This window comes from Oncorhynchus masou, chromosome 19 (genome assembly GCF_036934945.1).
Source record: "Oncorhynchus masou masou isolate Uvic2021 chromosome 19, UVic_Omas_1.1, whole genome shotgun sequence".
Taxonomy (NCBI): Eukaryota; Metazoa; Chordata; class Actinopteri; order Salmoniformes; family Salmonidae; genus Oncorhynchus; species Oncorhynchus masou.
The window spans coordinates 18,282,507-18,302,398 of record NC_088230.1 but is presented as its reverse complement, the minus strand read 5'-3'; the positions used below and the strand labels follow the sequence as shown (position 1 = coordinate 18,302,398).

The 19,892-nt window shown below is 42.3% G+C and overlaps 3 protein-coding genes across 7 annotated transcripts in view; 2 read left to right on the top strand and 1 right to left on the bottom strand.

Moving 5' to 3' along the window:
• LOC135505929 (nuclear receptor coactivator 1-like) overlaps positions 1–13,641 on the bottom strand; it is a 115,955-nt gene extending 102,314 nt beyond the window's left edge. Inside the window, exons 1-2 of one of the 4 annotated variants that reach the window (XM_064925181.1) lie at positions 13,188–13,308; positions 13,015–13,081 (exon numbers count right to left, since the gene is read on the bottom strand). The gene's annotated coding sequence lies outside the window, so the exon portion shown is untranslated. Of the gene's footprint in view, positions 1–713; positions 2,336–13,014 lie in introns of those variants that run through there. The other 3 variants (XM_064925178.1, XM_064925180.1, XM_064925179.1) reach the window with 3 other exon arrangements.
• A 768-nt stretch (positions 13,642–14,409) lies between these two features.
• On the top strand, positions 14,410–16,860 carry rpl7l1 (ribosomal protein L7-like 1). The gene is made up of 6 exons (XM_064925176.1): positions 14,410–14,498; positions 15,029–15,137; positions 15,255–15,418; positions 15,614–15,751; positions 15,901–16,010; positions 16,176–16,860. The coding sequence occupies exons 1-6, from the start codon at positions 14,479–14,481 to the stop codon at positions 16,382–16,384; spliced, it is 750 nt and encodes a 249-aa protein (XP_064781248.1). The 5' UTR covers positions 14,410–14,478; the 3' UTR covers positions 16,385–16,860.
• Positions 16,861–18,270: 1,410 nt separating this feature from the next.
• slc5a6a (solute carrier family 5 member 6a) overlaps positions 18,271–19,892 on the top strand; it is a 29,344-nt gene continuing 27,722 nt past the window's right edge. Inside the window, exon 1 of one of the 2 annotated variants that reach the window (XM_064925175.1) lies at positions 18,271–18,345. The gene's annotated coding sequence lies outside the window, so the exon portion shown is untranslated. Of the gene's footprint in view, positions 18,565–19,892 lie in introns of both variants that reach the window. The other variant, XM_064925174.1, reaches the window with a different exon arrangement.

The following is a 19,892-nucleotide window of genomic DNA, read 5'->3' as shown; positions in this document are numbered from 1 at the left end:
AGATAACGTCGGCAGTCCAGCCGTGAAGGCCCGGTGGGGCTCCGCGTAGGCTGCAAAACGGGTCCGGATAGGTGACCGCAGCCCAGGAGTGATTGATGGAACTCCTCAGCTGGCTAGCTCTGGAACAACTGATGTTTGCTCCGGAATCGATGAAAGCTTTGACTAGCTTCTGATTAGCTTCTGGCTAGCTTCTTGGAGTTTCTGGCTAGCTTCTTGGAGTATTACAGATTTGAGGTAAATAATACTTTTTTATAAATATAAATTGGTGAGGCGGGTTGCAGGAGAGTGTTTTGAAGATGAGTTTATGGAAAGTAAAAAAAAAATGTTTGAAAAAGTTGTAAATATATATGGGACACGACAAGACGAGGACAAGAGATGTCTGAACTGCTATGCCATCTTGGATGTGATATGAGAACTATGGTTTCAAATCGATCTCTAAAGTCGAGCCCTCGCGAGATGGCGCTGTTGAGCAAGATGAAACATAATTGAGTAAGTGCAGAGGATGGGTCCCGCAAGCACACAAGCTAGTAGATAGCGCATAATGTGGTGGAGCAAGCATAGGATGGGTCCCACGAACGCAGAGGCAGCAGGGGACACGCAAATAAAACTTTTAAACTCGAGTTGAAAGTGTGCCTTTGAGCGAGCAGAACATCATTACCGCACGCAAAATATGGATTAGAGAGCAGAGATTGTTGTTTTATTGAGATACTTACTACATGTCAAGACTTTGAAGTTACTGTGCTCACACCTCTCCGCCGCAGAGCGACGTTTTGTACATCCCAATCCGAAGTCCACTGGGGCAGAGGGACAGCCCCGTGATCATCAGTCTCACAGAGTAACATCATCGTTTCCCGCCAAACCCTTCCTGATTTCCATTTCACTGGCTGGCTGTCCCTCAGCTGTTGTTTCTACAGTTCTAGTGCTCAGGTGCTGCGGGGAATTTTATTGACCAGGCCTTCGTCTTCGTGCCTGCAGTGTACCCTCTCTCCTCTCCTTTTCTAGTCCAAGCCCTGGATAAACAACCATTGGGATCCAGCACTATCACAGTACCACTCACCCTCACCATGGGACCCATGCACCAAGAAATCCTTCCCTTCATCATCACTGCTCCTGTACACAAAGTCACCCTCGGCTTTCCGTGGCTCCAAAGTCATGACCCCACCATCTCCTGGTCGAGGATGAAAATCATTGCCTCGGCATCCGGATGTTGGAGGACCTGTTTTCCATTACCTTGTGGTTCCATGTCGCTTGAGAGCCCTGTGAGTGTCCTCCAGCCTATCATATCACTGGTCCCATGTTTTGGGATGGAGATGTGGACTAGAGGTCGACTGATTAAATCGGAATGGCCTATTTAATTTTACATAAATCGGAAATCCGTAATTTTGCCATTTTTATTTATTTATTTTTGTACACCTTTATTCAATCATTGTTTAAGTAGGCAAGTCAGTTAAGAACACATTCTTATTTTCAATGACGGGATAGGAACGGTGGGTTAACTGTCTTGTTCAGTGGCAGAACGACAGATTTTTACCTTGTCAGCTCAGGGATTCAATCTTGCAACCTTACGGTTAATAAGTTCAACACTCTAACCACCTGCCTCACGAGGAGCCCGCCTGTTACGCGAATGCAGTAAGAAGCCAAGGTAAGTTGCGAGCTAGCATTAAACTTAATCATAATCACTAGTTATAACTACACATGGTTGATGATATTACTAGTTTATCTAGCGTGTCCTGCTTTGCATATAATCGATGCAGTGCACATTTGCAAAAAGCACTATCGTTGCTCCAACGTGTACCTAACCAAACACCAATTCCTTTCTTAAAAATCAATACACAGAAGTATATATTTTTAAACCTGCATATTTAGCTAAAGGAAATCCAGGTTAGCCAGCAATATTAACCAGGTGAAATTGTGTCACTTCTCTTGAGTTCATTGCACGCAGTCAAGGGTATATGCAACAGTTTGGGCAGCCTGGCTCATTGCGAACTAATTTGCCAGAAATTTACGTAATTATGACCTAATACTGAAGGTTGTACAATGTAACAGGAATATTTAGACTCATGGATGCCACCCATTAGATAAAATACGGAACGGTTCCGTATTTCACTGAAAGAATAAACGTCTTGTCTTCGAGATGATCGTTTCCGGATTCGACCATATTAACCTGTTGAAACTCTGGGGGCGCTATATCATTTTTGGATAAAAAGACGTGCCCGTTTTAAGCTCAATATTTTGTCACAAAAAGATGCTCGACTATGCATATAATTGATAGCTTTGGAAAGAAAACACTCTGACGTTTCCAGAACTGCAAAGATATTCTCTGTGCGTGCCCTAGAATGGGAGCTACAGGCAAAACCAAGATGAAACGGCATCCAGGAAACCAGCAGGATTTTTGAGGCTCCGTTTTCCATTGTCTCCTTATATGGCTGTGAATGCGAGAGGAATGAGCCTGCCCTTTCTGTCGTTTCCCCAAGGTGTTTGCAGCATTGTGACGTATTTGTAGGCATATCATTGGAAGAGACCACATTTAACAGGTGTCCGCCCGGTGTCCTGCGCCGAAATTGGTGCGCAAACCTCAGCTGCAAGTATTTTTCCATGGAATTCAGAGAAGAAAGCAGGCTTCCACGAACGATATATCAATGAAGAGATATGTGAAAAAACACCTTGAGGATTGATTCCAAACAACGTTTGCCATGTTTCGGTCGATATTATGGAGTTAATTCGGAAAAAGTTTGATGTTGTTGGTGACTGAATTTTCGGTTCGTTTCGGTAGCCAAATGTGATGTACAAAATGGAGCGATTTCTCCTACACAAAGATTCTTTCAGGAAAAAACTGAACATTTGCTATGCAACTGAGTGTCTCCTCATTGAAAACATCCGAAGCTCTTCAAAGGTAAATGATTTTATTTATTTGGTTATCTGGTTTTTGTGTAAATGTTGCGTACTAAATGCTAGCTTAGCATACTCTTACACAAATTAGTGAATTGCTATGGTTCAAAAGCATATTTTGAAAATCTGAGATGACAGTGTTGTTAAGAAAAGGCTAAGCTTGAGAGCAGGCGCATTATTTTCATTTTATTTGCGATTTTCAGAAATCGTTAACGTTGCGTTATGCTAATGAACCTGAGGCTGTATTCACGATCCCGGATCCGGGATGGGGAGTATCAAGAGGCTGACCTAAGGCTCATATTTCTGTGTGTTATTACGTTATAATTAAGTCTATGATTTGAGAGAGCAGTCTGACTGAGCGATGGTAGGCACCAGCAGGCTCATAAGCATTCATTCAAACATTACTTTCGTGCGTTTTGCCAGCAGCTCTGCTGTTTATAACTTCAAGCCTATCAACTCCCGAGATTAGGCTGGTGTAACAATGTGATGTGAAATGGCTCGCGGTTGCGCGCTATTAGCATTTCAAACGTCACTCGCTCTGAAACTTGGCATAGTGATTCCCCTTGCTCTGCATGGGTAATGCTGCTTCGAGGGTGGCTGTAGTTGTTGTGTTCCTGGTTCGAGCCCAGGTAGGAGCGAGGAGAGCTACGGAAGCTATACTGTTACACTGGCAATACTAAAGTGCCTATAAGAGCATCCAATAGTCAAAGGTATATGAAATACAAATGGTATAGAGAAATAGTCCTATAACAACTACAACCTAAAACTTCTTACCTGGGAATATTGAAGACTCATGTTAAAAAGGAACCACCAGCTTTCATATGTTCTCATGTTCTGAGCAAGGAACTTAAACGTTAGCTTTCTTACATGGCACATACTGCACTTTTACTTCTCCAACACTTTGTTTTTGCATTATTTAAACCAAATTGAACATGTTTTATTATTTTTTTGAGACTAAATAGACTTTATTGATGTATTATATTAAGTTAAAATATGTGTTCATTGTTCATTCATTATTGTTGTAATTGTCATACATACATGTACTGTAGTGTCCAAAACGGCTTTCAAGTCAGGCATTCCCTTGGCAGAAACAGCCTCTCGGTGGATGCTGCAGTGCGTTGTGAGAAACTGCTTGCACGCGCGTTACCACACTGACGCGCGTTACCACACTGACGCGCGTTACCACACTGACGCGCGTTACCACACTGACGCGCGTTACCACACCACTATGTCCCCGTCATGGCTTTTGCTTCATCAGAACAGATACCAACGCATCTTGACCACCAAAGTCCATTTGATGTCACAAAGCTGTCCAGTCCAAGCTGCTTACCTATTGCAGATTCAGTCTTCCCAGCCTGGTGCAGGTCTACAATTTTGTTTCTGGTGTCCTTTGACAGCTCTTTGGTCTTGGCCATAGTGGAGTTTGGAGTGTGACTGAGGTTGTGGACAGGTGTCTTTTATACTGATAACAAGTTCAAACAGGTGCCATTAATACAGGTAATGAGTGGAGGACTGTGGAGCCTCTTAAAGAAGAAGTTACAGGTCTGTGAGAGCCAGAAATCTTTGTCTGTCATAGTTGACGTGTACCTATGATGAAAATTACAGGCCTCATCTTTTTAAGTGAGAGAACATGCACAATTGGTGGCTGACTAAATATTTTTTTGCCCCACCGTACATATACATATGAGATGAGTAATGTAGTGTATGTAAACATTATATTAAGTAGCATAGTTTAAAGTGGCTAGTGATATATTTTACATCAATTACCATCGATTCCCATTATTAAAGTGGCTGGAGTCGAGTCAGTGTGTTGGCAGCAGCCCCTCAATGTTAGTGGTGGCTGTTTAACAGTCTGATGGCCTTGAGATAGAAGCTGTTTTTCAGTCTCTCTGTCCCTGCTATAATGCACCTGTACTGACCTCTCCTTCTGGATGATAGTGGGGTGAACAGCCAGTGTCTTGGGTGGTTGTTGTCCTTGATGATCTTTATGGCCTTCCTGTGACATTGGGTGGTGTAGGTGCCCTTTAGGTTAGGTAGTTTGCCCCCGGTGATGCGTTGTGCAGACCTCACTACCCCCTCTGGAGAGCCTTACGGTTGTGGGCGGAGCAGTTGCCGTAACAGGCGGTGATACAGCCCGACAGGATGCTCTCGATTGTGCATCTGTAGAAGTTTGTGAGTGCTTTTGGTGACAAGCCAAATTTCTTCAGCCTCCTGAGGTTGAAGAGGCGCTGCTGCGCCTTCTTCACGATGCCGTCTGTGTTGGTGGACCATTTCAGTGATGTGTACCGAGGAACTTAAAACTTACTACCCTCTCCACTAATGTCCCATCGATGTGGATAGGGGGGGGGGGGGGTACTCTCTCTGTTGTTTCCTGAAGTCCACAATCATCTCCTTTGTTTTGTTGACGTTGAGGGAGAGGTTATTTTCCTGACACCACACTCCGAGGGCCCTCACCTCCTCTCTGTAGGCCGTCTCCTCGTTGTTGGTAATCATGCCTACCACTGTAGTGTCATCTACAATGTTGATGATTGAGTTGGAGGCGTCCATGGCCACGCAGTCGTGGGTGAACAGGGAGTACAGGAGAGGGCTCAGAACGCACCCTTGTGGGGCCCCTTGCTGCTGGTGATTCTCTGATCCACCTCTGCGCAGACGACACCATTCTGCATATTTCTGGCCCTTCTTTGGACACTGTGTTAACTAACCTTCAGACGAGCTTCAATGCCATACAACTCTCCTTCTGTGGCCTCCAACTGCTCTTAAATGCAAGTAAAACTAAATGCATGCTCTTCAACAGATCGCTGCCCACACCTGTCCGCCCATCCAGCATCACTACTCTGGACCGCTCTGACTAGAATATATGGACAACTACAAATACCCAGGTGTCTGGTTAGACTGTAAACTCTCCTTCCAGACACGTTAACCTGTTGGTACTAGGGGGCAGTATTTTCATTTTTGGAAAAATAACGTTCCCAAATTAAACAGGATATTTTGTCAGGACAAGATGCTAGAATATGCATATAATTGACAGCTTAGGATAGAAAACTCTCTAAAGTTTCCAAAACTGTAAAAATATTGTCTGTGAGCATAACAGAACTGATGTTACAGGCGAAAGTCTGAGAAAAATCCAATCCGGAAGTAACTCATCTTTTGAAAGCCCTGCGTTCCGATGCATCCCTATTGAGCTGTGAATGCCCTATCAACCAGATTAAACTTTCTAGGTATTCGCCAAGGTGTCTACAGCATTGTGACGTAGTTTTACGCATTTATGTTGAAGAATATCCGTAGGCGGCTTCATTGCGCAAGTGGTCACCTGATGCTCCCAGAGAAATTCTCGCTTAAAATACAGAGGTAGCCATTATTCCAATAGCTTCTACTGAGAAACCAATTGTCCCGGTTGATATATTATCGAATAGATATTTGAAAAACACCTTGAGGATTAATTATAAACAACGTTTGCCATGTTTCTGTCGATATTATGGAGCTAATTTGGAATATTTTTCGGCATTTGGGAAAAAAATAACTTTGGCTATCTACCTGGGAGTCTCGTGAGTGAAAACATCCGAAGTTCAAAGGTAAACGATTTAATTTGAATGCTTTTCTGATTTTCATGACAAGGTTGCCTGCTGCTAGTAAAGCATAATGCTATGCTATCGATAAACATACACATGCTTGTCTAGCTTTGGCTGTAAAGCATATTTTGAAAATCTGAGATGACAGGGTGATTAACAAAAGGCTAAGCTGTGTTCCAATATATTTCACTTGTGATTTTCATGAATAGGAATATTTTCTAGGAAGATTTATTGTCCGTTGCGTTATGCTAATTAGTGTCAGATGATGACAACGGTCCCGTTCACGGTATGGGGTGTCACTAGAAGTTAAGCATCTCCAATCCAAAATTAAATCTAGAATCGGCTTCCTATTTCACAACAAAGCATCCTTCACTCATGTTGCCAAACATAACCTCGGAACACTGACCATCCTACCGATCCTCGACTTTGGTGATGTCATTTACAAACTAGCCTCCAACACTCTACTCAACAAATTGGATGCAGCCTATCACAGTGCCATTTGTTTTGTCACCAAAGCCCCATATACTACCCACCAATGCGACCTGTATGTTCTCGTTGCCTCGCTTCATATTCGTCACCAAACCCACTGGCTCCAGATCATCTATAAGTCTCTGCTAGGTAAAGCCCCACCTGATCTCAGCTCAATGGTCACATTAGCAGCACCCACCAGCACGTGCTCCAGCCGGTATATTTCACTGGTCACCCCCAAAGCCAATTCTTCATTTGGCCGCCTTTCCTTCTGGTTCTCTGCTGCCAATGACTGGAACGAACTGCAAAAATAACTGAAGCACCAGCTGCCTGAGCAACTCACAGATCACTGCACATAGCCCATCTGTAAATATCCCATTCAACTACCTCATCACCATACTGTTATTATTTTATTTTGCTCCTTTGCACCCCCAGTGTCTCTACTTGCACACTCATCTTCTGCACATCATTCACTCCAGTGTTTAATTGCTATATTGTAATAATTTCGCCACTATGGCCTATTTATTGCCTTACCTCCCTTATCCTACCTCATTTGCACATACTGTATATAGACTTCCTATTGTATTATTGACTGTATGTTTGTTTATTCCATATGTAACTCTGTGTTGTTTGTGTGGCACTGCTTTGCTTTACTTTGGCCAGGTTTCAGTTGTAAATGAGAACTTGTTCTCAACTAGCCTACCTGGTTAAATAAAGGTGAAATAAAAAAATAAACCAAAGGATGAATGTGGTGGATAGAATGATGTGTCAAAATGAAAAGCAAGCGTCAGTCTAACTGAATGGCATAATGTCTGAAAAGAGGTTGGGAAGGATACTAGGAAGGAAATGTATCTGTATGTGAACATGGCGGACCATTCACTAAGGACAGCATCATCAATGACACCTCCATAGAGTGAGGAGGGTTTGTTTGTGTGAGAGAGATTATGAACTCGGTTGTCGCCATAAAAAGTCAATGACACTGAGGGGGCTAGCGTGCCAGGGTGAGATAATTCCTTTGTACTGCTTCCAAACCAGTTTTTCCTTGAGATTTATAGCCTGTCAAGTGCACCCAGGCACTTACGGTATTGGCAAAACAATTTGAGTGCTTGAGTAACCACACTTTAGTGACCTGCATTTCTGCTGAAACAAGACAGGTGTAGGGCTCTAGGTGAAATCAAGACCAGGTTAAAGTTACTAATTGGAGTTGAGAAATAGTGGCAAATAATTGATTTTATATTTTCCCTCTCAAAATAGGCTCAACTCGCTTGTTGATGCAAATTATGGCTTCCTTATAATCACCATCAATCCCAAATGATTAAAAATGTATTTCATACACAGAGAGCGCTGTCCAATATGCTTTATTAAGAGCTGCTATGACCTCTTTCTTGATTTATAGTCGCTGGACCAAATCCAAAGAAGCATGACGTTATGGAAAACTAAATTCAATTCGTTATAATGTGAATCTAAGACACTTGTATGTTTCTGTAAAGTTACAGTTCTTGCATAAAACATGGTTGAACTTTAGACACTAGTATAACACAGCCCAGATGGGTCAGTGGCAGGTTATTTCAGGATTAAGTGCATGCTAAACTCATTCGTCGTAGTTTGTTTATGTCAAATATTTCTCTCTTGACCAATCTCTTCTTGTTTAACCTATCCAAGGCAGCCTACTCCAACTAATACACTAGTTTTAAAGTAAAAAATAAACATAATGTGGATTAATGTGTAGACCTAGGGATATGTAGTCCATATGGCAGTCTAGCCCTGGAGAGGTACAAGAGTTTAGCCATGACACCTCGAGTGACCAAAACTCAACCTAAAATGTAAAAACACATCAACCTCACTGACGTAACTGAACGCTAGCCAGTTAAAAACAACATGACTTAGAACATAGCAAAAACAGTTTTAACTCCATCTTAATCATGCAGCTCCAGATTCAAGGTCATGGGTCTGGCCAAGGCTTTCGACTCTGTCAATCACACAACATTCTTATTGGCAGACTCGACAGCCTAGGTTTCTCAAATGATTGCCTCGCCTGGTTCACCAACTACTTCTCTGATAGAGTTCAGTGTGTCAAATCGGAGGGTCTGCTGTCCGGACCTCTGGCAGTCTCTATGGGGGTGCCACAGGGTTCAATTCTTGGACCGACTCTCCTCTCTCTATACATCAATGATGTCGCTCTTGCTGCAGGTGAGTCTGATCCACCTCTACTCAGACGACACCATTCGGTACACTTCTGGCCCTTCTTTGGACACTGTGTTAACAACTCTCCAGGCAACCTTCAATGCCATACAACTCTCCTTCCGTGGCCTCCAATTGCTCTTAAACACAAGTAAAACTAAATGCATGCTCCTCAACAAAATCGCTGCCTGCACCTGTCCGCCTGTCCAACATCACTACTCTGGACGGCTCTGACTTACGAATACGTGGACAACTACAAATACCTAGGTGTCTGGTTAGACTTGTAAACTCTCCTTCCAGACCCACATCAAACATCTCCAATCCAAAGTTAAATCTAGAATTGGCTTCCTATTTCGCAACAAAGCATCCTTCACTCATGCTGCTGTAAAACGGACCATCCTACCAATCCTCGACTTCGGCGATGTAATTTACAAAATAGCCTCCAATACCCTACTCAACAAATTGGATGCAGTCTATCACAATGCCATCCGTTTTGTCACCAAAGCCCCATATACTACCCACCATTGCGACCTGTACGCTCTCGTTGGCTGGCCCTCGCTTCATACTCGTCGCCAAACCCACTGGCTCCATGTCATCTACAAGACCCTGCTAGGTAAAGTCCCCCCTTATCTCAGCTCGCTGGTCACCATAGCATCACCCACCTGTAGCACACGCTCCAACAGGTATATCTCTCTGGTCACCCCCAAAACTAATTCTTTCTTTGGCCGCCTCTCCTTCCAGTTCTCTGCTGCCAATGACTGGAACAAACTACAAATATCTCTGAAACTGGAACCACTTATCTCCCTCACTAGCTTTAAGCACCAACTGTCAGAGCAGCTCAAAGATTACTGCACCTGTACATAGCTCACCTATAATTTAGCCAAAACAACTACCTCTTTCCCAACTGTATTTATTTATTTTGCTCCTTTGCACCCCATTATTTTTATTTCTACTTTGCACATTCTTCCACTGCAAATCTACCATTCCAGTGTTTTACTTACTATATTGTATTTACTTTGCCACCATGGCCTTTTTTTGCCTTATCTCACCTCATTTGCTCACATCGTATATAGACTTGTTTCTACTGTATGTTTGTTTTACTCCATGTGTAACTCTGTGTCGTTGTGTGTCGAACTGCTATGCTTTATCTTGGCCAGGTCGCAATTGGCAAGTGGAGAACAAGTTCTCATTTACTACCTGGCTAAATAAAGGTGAAAAAATAAAAATAAATACAAAAATAACTACTTTCACCTCAGCCTGAGGCGACAGTTGTGGGGGAATACTCTCTGAGAAATCAGCAACCAAAAATATCCAACAGGTACAGATAACACAAGACAGGCACCGTTATGCGATAGCAGCCAATAGCCTAAAGCTCATCCCTCCATTGTGAGGAAATATTATATAACTGACAGGCCATACATTGATCCCCATCTGGGGAGCTGAACAAAAACCCACACTGAACCGGTTACAACATCCTGTACTTTAAACTTTGGGGTTGAGACTTTCACTACCGTTTCTCAAATCTGTTAAAATGACTCCTGAGGGCACGGATCCAGTCGGCAGATGCTACTGTAGTAGAGAAAAGTCCCTCCCCCCCCCCCACCACCACAACAAGTTGAAGGGAGGGCCATGGAAGTCAGTCACACTGCCTGCCAAACCCCAGCCAAGCAGCTCCCTCCCACAGCTCAATCACACTGTACAAACTGTTGTCTCAGTTCTCTTCCTAGCGTGCCCCGATAAGAAATGGGACACTTGGATCTGGTTCCTCAGCTTGCTCTGTGAGTGTGCCACAACGGTCTCTTCCTTCGTTCTCTCTCTCGTTCCCTATATTTCCTTCCCTACCCCCACAAATTCACAGTCTGCTGCACAAGCTTTCTTTCCAGGGAGAGGAGAATGTAGGTCAGCTTTCTGACGGCTGGGGAGGCACAGCTGAGCGCCCCACTCCGTTCCTTTCGCTCGCAGCAGCGGCGGAAGTGTGTGTGTGTGCCTCGCGGCGAAAGAGGGCGAGAGAGTGTTAAGGGACACAGCACAACACACACCCACAAATCTGATCACCCTCACAAGGGTTTGGATCATGCATCAATGGTACCATTTAATCATAAAGGCCAATTTTCACTATAATATTGACTAAATAATTTATCCTAACTTCTTATGCTATTACATTCACTGGATACTGTCATTCACAATATGAACCACTTTGCTAAATGCACACCTGAAATCCTTAGCCTACTGCATGTGCCTCAGGGTTAAAAAAACAACAAATGACTCACTAAGCTTGTGAAAAGGAATGCTTTAAACATGATAACGCTGAAAAGGCTGTTGAGAATGGTTGCGCTTACATTTTAGCTAAATCTTAAAAGATTTGGTCTGATATAGCTCCCCCCACATCCTCTCCCCCTTTATGAGCATACTGTAATATCAAATGCTCCTACAGGTCAAAATAATGTCACAAAAAAAGTGTTAATTAAAAGGGGAATACGTAGACAGTTTCACAACTGAATGCATCCCGCATGTAACCCAACCCCTCTGAATTAGAGAGGTGGGCAGAACGGCAGATTTGTCCACCTTGCCGGCTCTGGGATTCGAACAAGAAACCTTTTGGTTACTCTAACCATGACCATCTTCCTCCTCTTTGTGTTTTCCTGTGTTGCAATAACTATCTCCCTCTACTGATGAATGCTCAAATCAATGCATCTGCTACTATATTGGAATGTTCCTGGTTACACAAGGGTGTGGATTCTTGCTTCATATTGTTCATTTCACAAACACCCCGCCATCATAATTCTTCCAGTGTGATACATAACTTACTTCCTTTTGCATGCAGAAATAAAATCAGCGAGGGAGAAGAAACGGTATTAACATGTGATTAAGTTGGGAAAACTGGTTGTCAAATATCAACTTTTTGTTCCGGAGCTTGATAGTTGTGCGACAGCCGATAGCAAATACAAAATGCTTGTAAAGTGATTACTAACTTTGACCTACATTGTTGAGGCCTGATTGCGTTGACTTCCGTCCTTGAGGTCTAGGCTCGTAGCCTATAGCCTACGCACAATACACGTTTCGTTAGGTCTAGTCTACTTGCACTGCACTTCCAACCAAAACGCACATAAAGAAACAAGAATTTTAATGGATTCATAAATACTCCCCCACAAAGCTAATAGCAATTCAATAAAAGTACAATGCTGTAAAGTGCAATAAAAGACAACCTAAAAGTTGTCGACTAACATGACTACTGGTGTTTGAGCCGAACGAAATGTCTCACTCACTGGTGGTGCAGCCAACGCAATAATTGCATAATTGAGCCTCACCCTCCATTCCAATCACGCAATTGGTGCAAACCTATCAATCAATTTATCGTCGTCATAAATGTATCCCTAATTGATTACCTAGCTAGACCGAAAATATGCCCAATTCAACTGGCACAGGTGGCTAGCAAAACATTTGAATTTTCTAGCGTGGTCCTGAACAAGATACAATACCATTTTGATTAACCAAAAGGGTTAGTTGCACTAATGAAAACAATGAATTGTATCGCTAGAATATAGCCGTCTTGCAAACAAAAGGCACGTGCTCTACTAAATAATGAGTGACTGCCTAAAAGCACACATTCACTAGTTCAAGAAGGATTAAAATACCTTAATCAAAAGACCTGCAGCGGATGTTTAGATCCTCAAACAAATCAACTTGTTTGCAATCTCACAATTTAGAATGTTATAGCAAATACATTGCTGTAATTGAATGTGATATTGATTGGCTGGCTAATGTTCTCTCGGTAACTTGTTCAAGTTTTATCCTCCGCTACTAGTTACTAGCTGGCGAGCTCGCCATCAGCGGCCAAATAGGGTATTTTAGTCCAAACTATTTTGCTGCAATTTTGCAAGGTGTTGTGCTTAGTTAGCTAACTTACCCGTTTGCCAGGCCCCGTATAAGTTGATTGGTGATTCTCTTCTGTATTTACTCGATTTCAATGCAATCTAGCTATCAGAGTTGTCACGTTAGATGCACAATTACTATGCATTAGGTGGCTAATTTAATGTAAATATTTGTCAGCTAAAGCCGTGAGCTAGCCTACCAGCTAACCTTAGTTCGGTTGCCTTGATTTTCTGATCCGCCGCTCCGTAAAAGTCTCTTCCACACGCTATGGACAATGTGATCTGGTGCTGTAGTTTGGCACTGGTAAGGGAAAAGTTGGTTGGTGGCTAAACGTCAGCTGTTGACAAACAAACCTGCGATAAAAATAAATAAAAAAATCACACTATTGAAACTAGCGAGATTAGCAACGCTAGCTAATTCAAAGCCAGTTTCAAAACCAATTCGATGTGTTCAACTATACTCCATGTCTCTCCTTAAATTAAATTATTCCGAAATAGAACTTGCGTTTGTTTTGAAATTGTCATTCACGGTTAACTAATATTTTAATTGTCGCGTTGGTCTCCATACTCCGCCATTTTCAACATCTCGCTACGCAAACAGTTTAGCTCGTGCACGTACAATGACAGAAGTTCAGTACGATGCTCGTTCATGGGGAGAGGGCAAAGAAGCAAGCAGTGCTTTGCCTCGGTCTGCCCAGTGTGCTGTAACTACTTGCAATATCACCATATATCTGAAAAGAGGTTGCACGGAACATGCTCTTATGAATGCTTTATTTTTCAAGCATGCGTATTGAAGGCTATCTCGGAAATCAAGTTCACATAGCTAGTTAGTGGGATAGCCTTGTATTAGTGGTACTGGCACCAGTATATAGATGTTTGTTTGCATCAGTGTGAGAGAAAATTGTCTGTTTTACCAAGAAGTCAGGGTCCACAGTTCAAAGAACACATTGTACTATTCATACACATCACAGGCTGCTGAGAGGGGGACAGCTGATAATGGAATGATATCAAACACATGGAAACCATATGGTCTCAATGGCCAGCACAGCCAGAAGAGGAATGGCCATCCCTCGGAGCCTGGTTCCTCTCTAGGTTTAATCCTAGGTTCCTGCCTTTCTAGGGAGTTTTTCCTAGTCACTATGCTTCTACGTCTGCATTGCTTGCTGTTTGGGGTTTTAGGCTGGATTTCTGTAAAAGCACTCTGTGACATCTGCTGATGTAAAAAGGGCTTTATAAATACAATTGTTCCATCCATTACTATGAGCCTGTCCTCCCCAATTAAGGTGCCACCAGCCACCTGTGATAAACATTCTCACGTAGGAAATATATTCAAGACTGAATGCACAAAATATATATCTTTTTTTTTTTTGAGAAAGAGAGTAGTTATTGTTATTTGTACTCCACTCCACACGGTGGCAGATTGAGCAAGGCTGTGGAGTCTTTGATGACGTCATTTATCTGCGCCGGCACACGTTTTCACTCACACGTCGGGAATCGTGATGGCTGAGCAGGAGTCTGAGTACGTATTTGTTTACATTGTTCATCTAAGTCCATCCTTTGCTACATTTATAATTTTCCAAAAATGTCTGAAGCATAAATGTGAAATTAGACTAACAGGATTCCGTCAAGCCATGTATTTGTATGATTTGTCTGAAAGATGCTCATTACAGAGAGCTAGATAATTGCGTATGTTTCACATAGGCATGATATTCCATTAGCCATAACGCAACGCCAACTTAAATAATGACATTTTAATGTTTCGACACAAGTAACACGAAACAAAATCTGCTATCAAATAATTATGTAATGTGACCAGAATGCCAGAGCTAAATTTGTGTTATTTGGTTTGCCTGCAAAGGTAATTTATAATAACCAAGTTTGCTAGCTACTGTTAGCTGGGTAACTAAATTTCACTCATGAATCAGATCCGTGTCATTGTTTTTGTTGCAGATGGATATGGGAATAGTCTTGTCGATAGTTCTGTGGACTTTGTCCTTATCTCACTGTATTCTCCGTATGATATGAGTGTTTATTAAATGTTGTGCTAAGAGTGAAGAGGGTGATAAAGTTGGTTCCTGAGAACCTTCTGAAGAAGAGGAAAGCATACCAAGCCATCAAAGCCACTGAGGCCAAACGTGCACTTCTTGAGAAGAGAAAGGTAAACACACTGGAGGGGTCAATGTTTTACCATGATGGCCTTTTAATCACTTACCTATGATTGTTTTGATTTGTATAAAGTTGTAGGCCATCAACCAGTGTAAATTTATCCATTCAGGTATCTAAAGGGAAACCCTTGAAGTTCAAGCGCTTGGAGGACTTCCTGAAGGATAGCCATAGAAAGCATCGCGATGAGACCCGTGTCAGGAGAGCAGCTCACAGACCAGCTCCAGCCATGCCCCCTGCAAAAAACAGACTGGCCTTCGCTGTCCGCATCAGAGAGTGAGTGACTGAAATCTGTAGTAACATGATGTGACTCTAAAAGTGGTGCAAATAAAGTGAATCTTGCCTGACTATTCTATACGCACAGTGGCTATGCAGTCACAATCATCTGGAAATACAGTATTCCATCAGCTCCTCTTTAGTGGGCAGGCTGAATACTGGAGTAATATTTTCATCTGTTCTCTCTCTGTGCAGGATCAAAGGAGTCAGTCCCAGAGTTCAGAAGGTAATCCAGATGTTACGCCTGAGAAAGATCTTCAGCGGTGCCTTTGTCAAAGTTAACAAGACTTCTATGGCCATGTTGAAAATGGTTGAGCCCTATGTAGCATGGGGGTAAGTGAGATTGGGGTTCAGACTTTGGGGACCTAGGGACTCTGAACAGCAAATCTACTTTGCATTGAGATGAATCCACCCTGACGTGTGGAATCAACTAGTTGGACAATGTATTGTAATAACAATGACAAATAATTCAATTTAAACAGGTTTCCCAACTTGAAGTCAGTTCGAGAGTTGATCTTGAAAAGAGGACAGGCCAAGATTGACAAGCGAAGGGTCGCCCTCACAGACAACACACTCATTGAGCAGCATATGGGTGAGGATCACAATTTATAATGTGTATTTTTTTATCAGCGTGTGGAGTTACAAGTCTTGTATGTGCATGTCAAATTAGTAGTGTAGCAAAGTTGTCCTGCAGATAATTTACCACCGTGATTTTCATTGAGATACATATTCATTACATCATACCCTCTCCTCTCAGGCAAGTATGGTATCATCTGTCTGGAGGACTTGATCCATGAGATCTACTCTGTGGGGAAGAACTTCCGGGTGGTCAGCAACTTCATATGGCCGTTCAAGCTGTCTGTGGCTCGACACGCTGCCAGGGACAAGGCAGGTCTTCTGAAGGACATAGGCAACCCAGGACCCAGAGGGACGGACATAAACTCGATAATCAGACAGCTCAACTGAGGCTGCGCGAGACACTTTCACGTCAGACCTTTTCTTGGGGCCAATGATGAACTTTTTTCTTTCGTCATAGCCTACTCATTCGTTGTTCTTTAATTCCTTCCTTTAATATCAATACTCTGAATTACCCAGTCTGGCATGAGGAAAGAGATCCCTTACAGATTCATAAGGATTTAATTCATTTTAGGACCCCAGGGTCCCAGCTGGCAGAATTCATATTGGACCTGATCAGAATTGAACGCCTAGTCAGACAGTGCCTTTCTGGACTATGTTGTGATTAGACGGCAGTAATTTACCCATCCCTTTTTTTTGGTATTCTCAATTTGTTGCCACCTCTGTAGTTGCAATAAGCCCATTCTATGGAGATGCTAATTGCATCACTACTTACTTTGCCCCTGTGGTGTTCAGAGGGATGTCATTATGCTTACTATGTATGTGAGATTACAATATGTTTATGAAATAATAAACTGAAACAAGAACTTGTTTTGTACTTTGGGGTGCATCAAATGTTGCCACATGATTTGTAATGTCAAAAAAGTCTAGTAATGATAAACTGAAGCAAATATTTTCTTGAGGCCAGTCTGCAGGATTAAAAGGAGTCAGTCCCAGAGTTCAGAAGGTGATACAGATGTTTAGACTGAGAGTGTACATGGTTAGGCCTGATGTGATTGGCCATTGCCTGTCCAATCACTTAGCACCAAGTGTAGTAATTGAGGGGGTGTCTGCTATTTCTGTAGCAGTTGCATTAGTGTATATCGTTTTTTTCCCTCAAAAGGTTTTCCTGCCACTGGCTGTGCAGAATAACAATCAATTTAGCTAGATGTGACTCATCTCGCCCAGTGGAGGGGGAGAGACACGATACAAGCTAATTGTGGCAGCAACATTTATACTGAACAAAAATATAAACAACAATTTTATGGAGTTACAGTTCATATAAGGAAATCAGTTGATTGAAATAAATACATTTTTTCTTAATCTATGGATTTCAAGTGACTAGGCAGTCAGTGGGTTTGGGGGTAGCCAGGCCCAGCCAATCAGGATGAGTTTTTTCCACAAAAGGGCTTTCTTATAGACAGATACACTCCTCAGTTTCATTAGATGTCCGGGTGGCTGGTCTCAAAACAATCCCGCAGGTGAAGAAGCTGGATGTGGAGGTCCTGGGCTGACGTGGTTACACATGGTCTGGTTGTGAGGCCGGTTGAATGTACTGCCAAATTCTCTAAAATGACACTGGAGGCAGCTTATGGAAGAGAAAGGTAATTAAGTAATTAAATTATCTGGCAACAGATCTGGTGGACATTTCTTCGTTCAGCATGCCAATTGCACACCTTCAAAACATGAGACATCTATGGCAATGTGTTGTGTGACAAAACTACATCTTTTAGTGGCCTTTTGTTGTCCCCAGCACAAGGTGCACCTATGTAATGGTAATGTTATTTAATCAGCTTCTTGATATGCCACACCTGTCAGGTGGATGGATTATTTTGGCAAACAGCAAAAGGGGGTGGGTTACACATCAATCCAGCTGATTTGCATCACATCAGGATGGTCTGGTCCGATATTTGCATATCAAAGGGGCAGTGTAATCAATCAATGTCTGAGAAATGAAGATTGCATCACACATTGGGCAAAATGACAGACAGATCAGTCTGTGCAACACTGTCTGGCGTGATATACAGTGCAGATGCTGGACTAAAATAAATGTATATATATTTGGTGAATTCCTGTGTGTCCTGTATGATCCATGATTTTTAAGGTAAACCGCCAAATAAGCCTTCCCTGCTATTATTCAAGATGATGCACATAATTTGTGACGGAAGACTATTATTAGCAGTAATAGCCGCATGTTAGCACTGTGTGAAGAAAGCGAGCTGTCAAGGAAAATGGGCGGTTCGTATCGCGAGCATGACCTCGGTCTACTCCATAGTTAGTCGAATGAAAAGAGACGCACGCGTCTGATTACGGTGAGATGTTAATTTACTCCCTTCGAATCAGCAAAGTACAAGAAAATAGAAGCCGATGTGTTTTGATTTGACATTTAACAAGCCGTTGGGATCATGACACGCTCTTGAATCTACATTTTTATTGCCATTGGTTCAATGTAACCTCACGCGGTAGCTTTGCTGATGAACCGCAGCACGACGAGTTGAACATTCGCTTCGTGGAAGGAGGACCACGCGGACGTAAGCTCATTAATTATATAGTTTGTTAGCATACTAGCGAGGCAGAAGGTGTTTTGCTGTCATTGATATTTATTTGTATTGATTGAAATACAGCTTGCTTGTTAGTTAGCAAGCTAATGTAACACATTTAGCCAGCGAGTGTTATGTAAAAATCGCTGATGACGGTGTTGTCTATCATTTATCTAAACATTCATTGTTTCAAAAGATGAACCCAGCGTTTCGGTTGCTAACATTTAACTTTAAAAAAAATGTAACATTGTACACTGATCAAAAATAAACGCAACATGCGACAATTTTAAATATTTGACTGGGTTACGGGTCATATAGGGAAATAAATAAATTCATTAGGCCCTAATCTATCGATTTCACATGACTGGGAATATAGCTATGCATCTGCTGGTCACAGATACACACCCCTACATTTTTAAGGTACAGTATCAGAAAACCAGTCAGTATGGTGTGACAGCCAGGGCCGGTCCTTGCAGTTCTGCCACCCTAGGTAAGACGAAAAAATGCTGCCTCCCGTAAAACTAGAATAGTCCCAGTAAGCAAAAGGACGTTGAAAATATATATATTTTTTTCAGATGTTGCAGTTAGGTTCAATTTAGGTTCTGAATGAAAGGTGAAAATAGGTATTTTCCAGATGTTAAAATGAGGCACTTTTTCTGGTTCTGAATTAAATATGTAATTTATGGATGTCTATATTTGGGCTAAATCAAGTCTGGACAAAATCTGAACCAAATATAAACGTCTATGATTGGTTCATATTTGGTACGGACTGGATCAAAAACCAGTGGATGTGGAAATCAAGGCTGCTCTGGGCTGTGCCAAATAAAGGTGTAGGCCCGTGTAACAGTATAACTTTAGACCGTCCCCTCGCCCATACCCGGGCGCGAACCAGGGACCCTCTGCACACATCAACAGTCACCCACGAAGCATCGTTACCTATCGCTCCACAAAAGCCACAGCCCTTGCTGAGCAAGGGGAACCACTACTTCAAGGTCTCAGAGCAAGTGACGTCACCGATTGAAACGCTATTTAGCGCGCACCACCGCTAACTAGCTAGCTGTTTCACATCCATGACACATCCACAGGTACACCTACAATTGACTCAAATGATGTCAATTAGCCATTACAACAACAAAAAACATGACATGATTTTCTGTAATTTTCCAAGCTGTTTAAAGGCACGGTCAACTTAATGTATGTAAACTTCTGACCCACTGGAATTGTGATACAGTGAAATAATCTCTATAAATAATTGTTGGAAGAATTACTTGTATCATGCACAAAGTAGATGTCCTAACCGACTTGCCAAGACTAGTTTG

Excerpts from the sequence above, each read along its gene's own strand:
- rpl7l1 (XM_064925176.1), top strand. The coding sequence starts at position 14,479 with ATGGCTGAGCAGGAGTCTGA. Across the intron at positions 14,499-15,028 it reads ATGGCTGAGCAGGAGTCTGA|AGTGAAGAGGGTGATAAAGT; the intron begins GTACGTATTTGT and ends TGTTGTGCTAAG. Across the intron at positions 15,138-15,254 it reads CACTTCTTGAGAAGAGAAAG|GTATCTAAAGGGAAACCCTT; the intron begins GTAAACACACTG and ends TTATCCATTCAG.